Source organism: Cryptosporidium parvum, chromosome 6 (genome assembly GCF_000165345.1).
Source record: "Cryptosporidium parvum Iowa II chromosome 6, whole genome shotgun sequence".
Taxonomy (NCBI): Eukaryota; Apicomplexa; class Conoidasida; order Eucoccidiorida; family Cryptosporidiidae; genus Cryptosporidium; species Cryptosporidium parvum.
The window spans coordinates 1,273,070-1,285,194 of record NC_006985.1 but is presented as its reverse complement, the minus strand read 5'-3'; the positions used below and the strand labels follow the sequence as shown (position 1 = coordinate 1,285,194).

At 29.9% G+C, this 12,125-nt stretch overlaps 5 protein-coding genes across 5 annotated transcripts; 2 read left to right on the top strand and 3 right to left on the bottom strand.

Moving 5' to 3' along the window:
* Positions 1-78: 78 nt before the first annotated feature.
* Positions 79-2,082, top strand: cgd6_5400 (protein with signal peptide plus thr stretch, cys rich, possible mucin; the record flags this gene model as incomplete). The annotated part of the gene is made up of 1 exon (XM_627858.1): positions 79-2,082. One exon carries the CDS (start codon positions 79-81, stop codon positions 2,080-2,082), a length of 2,004 nt encoding a protein of 667 aa, XP_627858.1.
* Positions 2,083-2,279: 197 nt separating this feature from the next.
* On the top strand, positions 2,280-3,911 carry cgd6_5390 (hypothetical protein, signal peptide; the record flags this gene model as incomplete). The annotated part of the gene is made up of 1 exon (XM_627857.1): positions 2,280-3,911. The coding sequence occupies one exon, from the start codon at positions 2,280-2,282 to the stop codon at positions 3,909-3,911; it is 1,632 nt and encodes a 543-aa protein (XP_627857.1).
* Positions 3,912-4,703: 792 nt separating this feature from the next.
* Positions 4,704-8,936, bottom strand: cgd6_5380 (conserved hypothetical protein; the record flags this gene model as incomplete). The annotated part of the gene is made up of 1 exon (XM_627856.1): positions 4,704-8,936. The coding sequence occupies one exon, from the start codon at positions 8,934-8,936 to the stop codon at positions 4,704-4,706; it is 4,233 nt and encodes a 1,410-aa protein (XP_627856.1).
* Positions 8,937-9,116: 180 nt separating this feature from the next.
* Positions 9,117-10,154, bottom strand: cgd6_5370 (hypothetical protein; the record flags this gene model as incomplete). The annotated part of the gene is made up of 1 exon (XM_627855.1): positions 9,117-10,154. The coding sequence occupies one exon, from the start codon at positions 10,152-10,154 to the stop codon at positions 9,117-9,119; it is 1,038 nt and encodes a 345-aa protein (XP_627855.1).
* A 428-nt stretch (positions 10,155-10,582) lies between these two features.
* Positions 10,583-12,043, bottom strand: cgd6_5360 (hypothetical protein with signal peptide; the record flags this gene model as incomplete). The annotated part of the gene is made up of 1 exon (XM_627854.1): positions 10,583-12,043. One exon carries the CDS (start codon positions 12,041-12,043, stop codon positions 10,583-10,585), a length of 1,461 nt encoding a protein of 486 aa, XP_627854.1.
* Positions 12,044-12,125: the final 82 nt, after the last annotated feature.

Here is a 12,125-nt window from a genome sequence, read left to right as displayed (position 1 = left end):
TTGTCGCTGTAACTTAGTTTCGGTAATACTATATTTTCATTTATTCTCAATTATTATTTTCCCGTTAATTATCGGCAGATGAAGATCCTTGTTGCTATTCTTACAGTTTTGATTGCTTTTGAGTTTTGCTCTGTCGCAAGCAACGGCTTGGTTGGAAGAGACCACGTTGGTACTGGTGTTCAATTTTTCTCAATAGGAAGTTCTGATTTAAAAAAACTACAAAAGGCAATAAAGGCTGCAAATAATGAAACCCATAACAAGTACTACAAGAGCTTGAAACTTTCCTCCACTCCTTACTTCCAAAATACTACTAGCACTGAAATGCTCAAACTCGTTTTACTTAACGGAACTGAATACGCTTTAGTTAATAATGAAACTGCTTATCCAATTTATCCTATGGATGAAGAATCTATGTTTAATGAAATACAAACTATCGGACTTCTGATTAATCACACAAATTTACAGAAGAAAGATGTTGAAACTCTTGTCGTTGATCTAGAAACAATTACTGATGTGTCAAGTGGCAATCGTGTTATTAAAGATAATTTTAATAATTTCAATATCTTATCAGATGATATCTTACTCAAAAATCCTTATAAATATATTGATGATTCAGAATCATCTGACTCTTCTTGTTCTTCTTCAGATTGTTCTAAGAGTTCAGATTCTGAAGGTGAGGACTCAAAATCATCTTGCGCTTGTTGTTCTTGCTCAAAATCAGGGAATACAAAGGAACCAAAACCTGAAAAAGAGTCTAAATCATCATGTGCTTGCTCTAAATCAGATAAAACAAAGGAGCCAAAACCTGAGAAAGAGTCTAAATCATCATGTGCTTGCTCTAAATCGGATAAGACAAAAGAACCAAAACCTGAAAAGGAGTCTAAATCATCATGTGCTTGCTCTAAATCAGATAAAACAAAGGAACCAAAGCCCGAGAAAGAGTCTAAGTCATCCTGTGCATGCTCTAAATCAGATAAAACAAAAGAACCAAAACCTGAAAAGGAGTCTAAGTCATCTTGTGCATGCTCTAAATCAAATAAAACAAAAGAACCAAAACCTGAAAAGGAGTCTAAGTCATCATGTGCTTGCTCTAAATCGGAAAAGACCAAAAAATCAAAGCTTGAAGAAGAGGATTCTGGTTCATCCTGTGCTTCTTGTTCTTCGAAGAAATCTAAAAAGCGTAGTGGCAGAGATGATAACTCAGGTATTTTAATCTATACAGATGAAGAAGAACTCACACCAGCAACTCATAACTGTAATTGTGAATCGTTATCCAAGGAGATTGGCTCTGGATGTAATTGTAGTAATGTTGAAAATCTCTATAATAATTACAAGGAAGCTGACCACCGTGCATTAATGGCCGAAGAAGGCACTCAAATTAAAACAAACAATGGTCATGAATACAAAGTTAATTCAGGTTCAGTAGGTCAAATTATCGAAGTTCCCATAACCTCTCAGCCTACAAAACCATATGATAAAGTATTAGTAGTCGTAGTCCCATCAAGTGATATAAATAACTCAACTCAGAAAGCTACTTATGAATTATTTTATTTCAACAATACTCAATCATACAAATATGAAAATAATACTAGAAATGCATTAGATTATGGTGACTTGAATGACCCAGGATTTACTATTAGAATTGTTGATGAAGAACCATTATATGGAGTTTCTGAGACACAAAGATCTATTAAATCTCCCACTACCACCACTACTACTACCACTACCACTACTACCACCACTACTACCACTACTACTACTACTACTACTACTACCACTACCACTACCACTACCACTACCACTACCACTACCACTACCACTACAAAGAGTTTTGTAGGTCCAATTATCATTCCAATTCACACTTCTACTACTACAAAAACCACTACAACTGAACCCGTTAAGAGATATACCAGTTACTTAAGAGGTCCCACGCAAAGATTACCAGTTTCCCAAATTTGGAGAGCTACTCCGCTTGAAAACAGACCAGAGGACTCTTTACTGTTGACTAGAGGTACAGAGGAGGAATCAGAGGATATTGTTTCAAGACCATCTCGTTTCCCAAGATTGGTGAGAGTAGATTAATGTTTTTGTATATGTCCCATCATTATATTGTAAAAAATATACTTTTTAATATGTATTCTAGTGTAGAACTAGTTTCGTCGCTGTTGTAAGTGACTATTAATGTTTAGTTTCCCTCATTTCCTTTTCTCTTGGCGCCAATGCTTTACTATTTAATGATCGCCTTGTCAGATGGGTTTTATTTATCTGGATGACCGGCTATGATGAAGTTTCGAAATTTATTTGTCTTTTTAATTTTTCTTCTGAGCTCGACTGAAATACCTTCAGTTGACTCTAAACGAAAAAAACTAACAAAAATTGAAATAGAAGATGTTTCTGGAGTTCTCTCTAGCGATTTATATGGTAGTTCTCAGCCACTAGATTTGAGTCAAACACTTTATGGATCTTCTATATTAACCGAAAATTATGAATCAAGTAATTTAGAAACTTCTTCTCGTACTATTAATTTGAAAAATATAGAATCTATTTCCCCCACAAATGACATTTTCCCACTAAGAAACAAAGATATAAAAAACTTGTATATGAAATCAATAAATGAAAAGAAAGTAGGTGAAATTAGAAACTTGAATAAAGATATTGCTGAAAACTATCCAAATTCCAATATTTTATCACGAAACAAAAATGGTGAAATAATTTCCGATACTGATATCTCAATAGTAATTAGTAAACTTGAACAAATTAAGAAAAAGGACCTTCCTTCAATAGAAGAAGAAGAACTTGACTCAGAAAAAGCTCGTGATTTGAAACAATTGGAAGACTCTAAATTCTTATCAGAAGAAATTTTAAACAAATTTAGCGATATTTTTGGAACTTTTTTAACCATTCCAAAAGAAACAAAGGCTGATATATTATTTCATATACACAAGATATTGGAAGAATCTTCAGAATCTCTTTCAAATTTACCTGATATTTTCTATGGAAACGGTATTCAAATTTTGTTACAACCATTCAGCGACCTTTCAATAAATCCATCTGAAATACTTAAAATATATTCTTCACTTTTTGAAGAGAACTCTGATAATTTTATGATTTTTCTTGACGTAATTAATTATATACTTGTATCAACTCTATCAGCTTCAAAAGTCACATCTCTAGCTATCTCAAGACATCTCAAAGAATCTGATTCAAATAATTCAAACTCGAAAAAATTATTTAAACAAAATTCTTCAAACTTTTGGTATAACACAATATGTCAAACAATACAAAACATTGAGTTATTAACTGTCATATACCCTTTCTTAACTCCTCCTTCATATAAAAAGGTTTTGACCCCTGTAGAAGTAGTAAATACTCCGAAAACCCCAACACTTGGAGGATTCAAAGAATATCTTGAAAAAAGTGCTGAAGAAAAGAAAACTGAAATGATTGAAACTAGTAATACTCTAACCCAAGAACTGATATTTGGAGGTTGGAAGCAATCAATAAATCCTATGGGACACAAAATTACTTCAGATTTCGTTAGTACAAAATCATTATGTATTAAATTTAATTTAATAAATTCTAAAAAAGAAAATATTGATGATATTAGTGAGTCTTATCAGATTAGAAAGTTTAAAGGACTATTTAGAGATTTTAAGGATGATGAAGAATTAACAAAACATGATAAAATTAATTATTTGAATTCTATTGGCCTTGAGAGCTCAAGTATAAAACTTTCAACAGATGAAAGACAATCAATTATTACAACAAGTACAAATTATCTTCTTGAAATTGCCAATATCCTCTCAGAAGTTGATCTTTTATCAAAATGTTACTCTTTTATATCAAATTCAAAAAGTTTAGAAAATAAAAATGTTTTGAAAATGGATCCTGTAAGTTTAAAAATTGTTTAACCTTAATAATAATAATAATACCTAATAATTTTTTTTTATAGGAGCTTGGAAATGTATTAAGACAACCATATCTAATAGAAAAAGTATCTTTGGATAGATGGAAATATATTACTACTTTAATCCCTCCAGAATTCAAAAAATCCTGTACTATAGCACTTCATAGCCAATACATTGAATGTTACAATAAGTACAGACAACTACATTATACGCTTCAACAACCAACAGTAGTAGGTAATATTATTTCAAAATTACAAGAATCATCGGATGTTATTGGCGAAAATGCTGTTAAGACATTGGCTACTAGCTTTTCTTGGAAATCTTTATATCAAGCCGATACCACTTTCACCTACTACTTCTCAATTTTGGATCTTAATAGATTAGTTGGTTTTAATCAAATTATTATTAATGTGGTTTCTGTAAGTTTAATAACATTTTTATTAATATATTTTCTTAACATTTTTTTCAGAGATACGAACCAATTAAAGATATTTACTCATTACCTGCTAAAGAAACAAAAAAAACTAAAGCTTTAAGATTTTGGAATTCAGTTAAAGGGACCTGGATATTTCGTATTGCTACTTTTGGTCTATTTTCTTTTATAGGATATGTTGATAAAGGTTATACAGTAGAAAAATGTTTATATATTCCAAAAGCAAGAAAAGGAGAACCAGAACCAACAATAATTTGGTGATCGCAAAATTAAACATAGAATTTAATCAACTTTACTAGATTGCTTTGTTGAATCCTTTTTTATTAAATGTTTTAGCTTCTTTTCTTTTTTATTTGATAAAATTAAACAAGCAATATGTTTTTCCAAACGAAATCCTTTGGCTTGAATGGTTTTGTATAGAATATAACCCAAATCAATCCAAAGATATTTCTCCAAATATCTTCATTCCCTAATCTAGATCTTATATGGTTAGCACACCAAATAATAAAAATGGGAGAATCCATAAATTCTTTCAAATCAAGATTTCTAACTGGAACAATTTTCATTAGTAAATTTTTAATGTAAGAACAAGCAGTTTTATTATCTTCATATAGCATCCCATGCAAATTTTCCCAGTGTTCCATTTGTCTTGGGTCAATAAGTCCATGTTTTTTAACATTCTCTAGCTTTTTCCCTCTAATCTTAATTAATGGAATATTTAGGTTCGCAAACAATTTCCTTAAATCTTTAATTACAAATTTGTACATTTCAAGTTGAGAATTTGTACATTTTGGAGAAGAATCCATATAGCTATAATTTTTGGAAACAAGATAAAACTGTTTAATTCCTGAAGTTGGTTCTATTGATTTTACTTCCTTCCTTCTAGGGATAAAACTACTCAAACATTTCTCCATACTAGAATACCACTTTGGATCATGTAAATCATTTCCTTCAATTTCAATTATTTTATACATTTCAATATTATTGCTTTTAATCTTTGCCTCTAACTCTCTAATTCTTTGACTATGATCCATTCCTGAATCATCACCTTTTAATTTTAAAATATCTGAATGAGAGATTGAGTTAATTTTATGAAGATCTGCTAATTTTCTTACATTATTAGGAATTAAGATTCCTGTCTCATCACTATATTTGACTTCTGTCTCAGCTATTTCACCTGCCAGATGAATAATTCTTGATTTAATTCTTTCTTTGTCTGTTTTTAATGTTGAAGCCATTACATGGAAAAAGTTGCTTTTATCTACAAATTTTGGATCACGTAGCTTCTCATAAATTTTTCCCAATTCATTATTTATTTCCATAATCTTTTCTTTCAATGCTCTATATTCATTATTTATTAATTCATCGTGTTCTTTTTTGATTTCTTTAGTAGAATCATTATCCCAATATTTATCAATATAACTTAAATCGAGTATTTCCTTATAATTCTCTCCGGAATGACTCAAATTTTTTGGTTTCTTAACCTGATTAGTAATTGGTCTAGCATCTGAAATAGCATAACGACCTTTTTTAACATTTTCTTCTTTTTCTTTCAAAGTTGCATCATCTAGAACTATTGCTTTCTTGGATGGTGAATGTTTACTGATGAATTGAGTTGGAGCTTCATAATTTGGTTCAAACTCAGTGGCTTTCTTATAGTTGATGAACTGATAAAATCTAGTCTTAAACAAATTTCCAGAAGGAATCGAAAGTATAGGGATAATTTTCAGCCAAATCTCTTCAATTTCTTGATAGTTTATATCAGTAAAATTGTAATTTAATATTGAATATGCCGAATGAATAAATGAATCTTTAATATTAATATTTGGATGCATATTCATAATTATGCTACAACAAAGTTGAGAGGAAACATGAATATTCAAGTATAAACTAAATAACTCTTGAGAGTAAATTGCTAAGTCTAAACCTTTGTCAGTTAAAAATGAACATTCTTCTATTTCTTGGAAAATGGTCTTGATCGAATAGTTAATTTTTGGTGGATATACATCTAAGTCTTTGTTGATTGGCTCATTATCAACTAGGTGATATAAATTTCTTGTTGATCGAGTAGTAATATATCCTGTTTGAATTCTTGTTGAGTCATACATATTAATTTTAAAAACGGATGGTTTGTACAAAGGATAAAACTTATTATTCACGAAATTTTTTGGGATATCATAAATCTTACTTCCAATATAAGTTGAAAGTGTATTCAAATATTTCGCAATTTTTTCCTTTTCAATAATTAAATCATATCTTAGTTTCTCAAGTTTGACTAAATTCAATTCAATGGAATCAAAGTTTGCTAATTTGAAATCATAATTATAATGGTGTAAATAATTTGTCTTAGGTATTTTTTTATGTTTAGGATTTTCCAAAAGGTTAATTTTTTCATTTGAGACATTTAAATCTTTTCTTGCTTTTTCTAAAATATCATTCATTATCTCAATTTCATTTGTTACTTGGGCTATTTCTAGAGTTAATTGAGTTGCTCTATTGATTAATATCATTTTTGCTTGTTTATTACTGATCCTAGTATACATTTGTGTTGACCAATTCCAAAAGTTTCTTGTTTTTCCAAAGTCATTTGGCAATTTTAATGCTCTATATAAAAGATAATTCAAGGTTGATCTTGGGACAAGGGAGTTTTTAGTTGGGTAATCACTAAATATAATTTGGTGAATATCTTCAATATCCAATACAATTCCAAGTTCAAGACAAAGAGCAATAACTATACCTTCATACAAAGTAACCAGTTCAAGCTTTTCAGTAGGGAATAGAGTAGATTTTAAATCCTTCTTAGGATAGAATGGTAAACCTACTCTCATTGCAGTCTCTGAACAAATATCTGAAGCTTCAGAAAAATTTTCTAGAGAAAATACCAGAAATACCGCAGAAATTAAAATACTGGCACATGATTCTCCAGAGTCATTAATCAAAGTAAAAACTGCCTCACATGCATTTAAAATATGTAACTTATGTCCTCTTCTTTTTGAAATCGAAATGATTAAAGAAGGTAAATGCTTAAATTTATCATCGAGCCAACAGCATGGACCAGTGATCCAGTTTGAAACATCATTTGGAATGAAACTTGAAGGAGGAGGAATATAATGAGTTTGGAGAACAGTTTTAGAAGAAACAACCTCTTTAGAGTTACTACCAAGATGATTATCGGATGTCCAATTTGGAGATCTTTTGAATTCTAAGGGAAGCAATAGTAGATTTTCCCCTTCATCATCTTTTGAATGATTTTCGGAATACATTATATGGTCAAATATACTTGTGAAATTATGTCTATCTCTTCTATAATTTGGATATCTAAGTCCTAATATATTACTTTTGGGAAGCTCTTTATTTGTATTAAACTTTCTCTCAGTTCTATTTCTTCTAAGTTCCTTAAAAATTGTATTATTATTTTCTTCAACAAAAATATCACTATCACCTTTGTAAATAATATCAGCAATATCTTTAGAAGTTATTTCAGAGTCTGGAAAATATTTGGAATTGAGTTTTAATACAGTTTCCACATAGTTTAGAATTTTTACTGCTCTCATTGTCAAAAAAGAATCAGAAATTTTCAATGTTTTAGTAATAAATTTAGTTCTTTCAGTAGCTGTTTGTTTAACAGTTTCACAAAATTTGATAGATGAGGATCGTTTTATTTGCATTAATTGCTTGAATACTAAAGGACAAAAATCCCACCTTTGAGAAATAAACCACATTGCTGTGCATGCTATGTCTAATGGTATTCTTGGGACATCCTTAGCATTAACAGATACTTTTTGAATAGATTCAACCATTTCCAGTTGTTTTTTGGTCAAACCTAAACACTTAGAGTTATCTGAATGGTGGTAATAAGTATATATATATTGTTGAGTATTGGAATTCATAAATGGAGCTGCTTTAACATCAAAACTAAAGATCAAGCCATCTGAATTGGAATCTATTACTTCATCCTTAGAATTAATATCATCCTCGTAGGGCAAATTTCTAAGTTTAGACTTCTTTCCAGTGATTCCTTTATGATTATCAAGCGTTGTACTATAAATAAGTCCTGTAGTAGAAGATGGAACATCTGATGAACCATCAAATTTGTTGATAGCTTCCATAGAGGTTTTCACATAGTCTTCATAATCTAAATATTTGGTTGAATTACCAAGCAAAGCAGTTAGTTCAGAATCTGCAGAAATGGTACTTCTAAGCCTACAACAAACCTCGTAAGCAATACTATGACCATGTTCAATATTAGGACTAGTTATGAATGGTAGGTATAAAGATGGAATTTCGTCAATTAAGATTTTTTCACAATTATCAAAATCTTGAATAATAAATTTACTAAAATTCTTCAAATTCTTCGAATATTCTACCAAATTTTCAGAATCTAAGCTATTAATTTCAGTTAATACTTGGGAAATTATTGTATATAATAATAATGAAAACTTTCTCGAGTCAATTTGTGACTTTTCTGAAAAGTTGGCAGAGTATTCTGATTCACTATCTTTAAAATTGAATGTGCAATCAATAGTATTAAGTAATAAATAGTGAATATAGAAATAAATTAAAACCCAAACCCTCCAGTTATTTATTGGGTTCATTGTTTTCCATATATATATTTTTATTGAAGTTTTTTTTGAAATTTTTGGATTAAAACTAACATGTCAAAATTAAAAAAGAATTTACCGCCAAATAGGATAGAGTTACATGTAATATAAATTAAAAGAAAAAAGAATTTTAAGACAACAAAAAAAATAACATGGAGACTAAGTACATATCTTCTAGTTATTTGTTAGTTTTTGAGATTCTTCGTTATTTGATGTGATATAGAAAATTGGTTGGTCGTGATCTTCAAAATATTGTTCAGAACGTATCCATGGAAATAGACAGTTGAGCAGTTTAGGACAAAGCGATGAAAATCTGAATTTTCTTTTTCCATTCTCTCTTAAAATATTCTGATTCTCCAGAATATCATTTTTATGAGTTTCTATATCTGTAAATTCTTCACAAAAATCTTTATTTGTTCTTAAAATTGAACCATTCTGACTCTCTTCTTTGTTATCTTCTGGGAAATAAAAATTGTTAGATGTAATTAGTTCTGATGATAAGGGAGGAGTGATACATATTTCCATACATCCTTGAGTATCGCTTGAGGATATAATTGACTCCTTGTCAAAGTTATGATTTATATCTTCAGTATTATATTCTATTTCTTCCATATCTATTTTTTCATTTACTTCATTAATAAGTTGAGGAAAATAGTCAAATTGTTCAGTTTCACAGATTTCTTCCAATGAAATATTTTTTGGGATTTTCAAATCTAGTTCTATACGATTATCTGTTTTATTTTCAATTTTTGTGGAAGAAAGATCTTTTGGGTCATCAATTAGTTGTTTTAATTCATTTTCAGATTTGTTATCTAAGGTATTAGTAGCATTATTGACTAAATTCTTGCTTGGTTTTACATTCTGCGAAATGAAACTATCATTCTCTGATTCAAAAAATTGGTTTGAAGAAAGTTGACTTTCAGAAACAGTTGTGTTGTCTGAATAGTTTGTGCTTTGGAGTGTTTCATTTGGTTTGTACCCTTGAGAATTAGCTTGTATAAAAGATCCTGACCTATATGTTAGTATTTTAGAATCATCTATAAAATTTTTACTTGAATGAATTAGTCTCTCAGTATTAATTTGTAGGTAATTTTTATTTTCAGGAAAAAAATTATTGTGGTTTTGATTCTCCAATCGAGGTGTTCTAAAACTTTGAAGGGGAGAAACCATTGAATATACTCCTTGGAGGTCATTAAAATTGGTTCCATACATTTGTCTGTAAGGAACTATTGGTGTTTTAGAAATACCTTGAACATTATTTCCTGTACTTGTACTTCTAATAAATACTTTTGGAGTACCTGAATTATTTCTATTCTGAATCACTGGCCTAAGATTAAACCTGAATTGTGGATCTTTAAATTAAATTAATTAGTTTGGTTATTCGTCTTATTTATGAAAGCCAAACAAACTTACCCATGGGATCTTATTAAATTAAACTATTTATCAGTAATATTTTTAATATAAATATTTCTAAGGTTAAGATTCTAAAATACACATCTCTGAAAGACTGTAAATGTAAATAAAGATCTTCGCGCCAAAATTTCGGCATGCAATCTAATGCTATAATGAATAATAATGAAAAAGAAGGGGGTTTAATTATACTAATTTTCTTAATATATACTATTTATACTACATATTATTTATAATAATTTATTAAACTCTTCATTAGCAGCTTCTAATCCAAAGTTGTCCAATTCTTCATTGCTTTCGGAGTTTTTTTCAATTGTGGAAATATTTGGTTGTGGCTCAAGAAGACCATCTTCTTTAAAACTTGTGCTAGGAAGTTCATTGAGAATGTTTATAGTATCTTGAATCTCTTCAGGAGAAGAATTTTCTTTAGGGGATAGAATTCCTTCCAGGGGGAAATCGGCAGTGGTTGGCATGACCTTTGATTTTTTGATGTTCTTCCTAATTTCTCTTCTTCTTTTGATCTTCTCTTCCTGGAGTTTTTCAAATTTATTCCTCATTTGCATAGTTAATAATTTTTCTTTGAGCTCTTTATTTCTTTGTTTCTCCAAAATCTGTTTCACCAAACCATCTTCATCAGTAGGTAACTTTCTTTTTCTCGGAGGATCTCCAATATTAATCATTGGATACGCAGAAATCCTGCCATTTCTGGTATAGTAATTTTTAGCAGCATTGCAAAAGCTTCTAAGAGTTTCATATTGATTAATTCCAGCAATTTTTAAGTTAATTTCATCATCATATTGAAACATATCCCATAATGCTCTTAGACATTTTCTATACATTGATGATTGATGCCTTCCAGCAACATAGTAATCAGGTTTCTTGGAAGGAATACCAATGATTGGAGCTCTCATTTCTCCTTTCCTTTCAATAATGTAGTTTTGTAGAGCATAAATATGATTCCATTCCTTTTGACTTTGACTGAAGTTTGGATAAATATCATCAGAAACTTCTTCACAAAAGTCAGAAATTTCTGAGAAATCAATCTTTGACCATTTGCTAGAACTGTCTCTCTTAATGTTTATTTCTTTAAATTCTTTAATCAGATCTTCACAATTCTCTACAAAATCGTCCCAATTTCCTCCAACATTATACTGATCAAAAATTGATTTATTCAAGGGAGGGATCAAAGAATTTGGCTTAGAAGATTCCCGAATCAAACTTTCCATTTCTTTTTTAAAGAAATGCATCATTCCTGCCTCTGTACAAAATCCTCTTACTATGGTATATTCTTCTTCCTGATAGGAATGGATTGCAATTAAGATACCTCCTCCAACTCCATGGTGCAATCTGGGGAAATGATTTATTAGGTTTGTACACATTCGTATATAAAATTTCAAACTAATACCTCCAAATAAATTATCCTCAGGATCACTCTGAACGAATGTCATTATATATTTTTTTGCTATTCTTGGAGATGGTAGACCACCTATTCCATTTGACCACTTTCCTTTTCCTCCTCTTCTTCCCTGATGATAGTACATGAAATAATACTGGTCCATAACAATGTCAATAACTGACTTCAAATAAGATTGATCCAAATTAATTTCTTTTACAATATCATCATTCAATTCATTTGTATACACTCCCACTAATATTCCAAGTAAAACTGCAAGCCTTATTAGCAGCTTCATATTGTTACTTTTCGTTTTCACTTGAACCTAGTTCTAAGCACCATGCATTTCCAACTTAAAATTAGTTTAAACTCTTCTATTA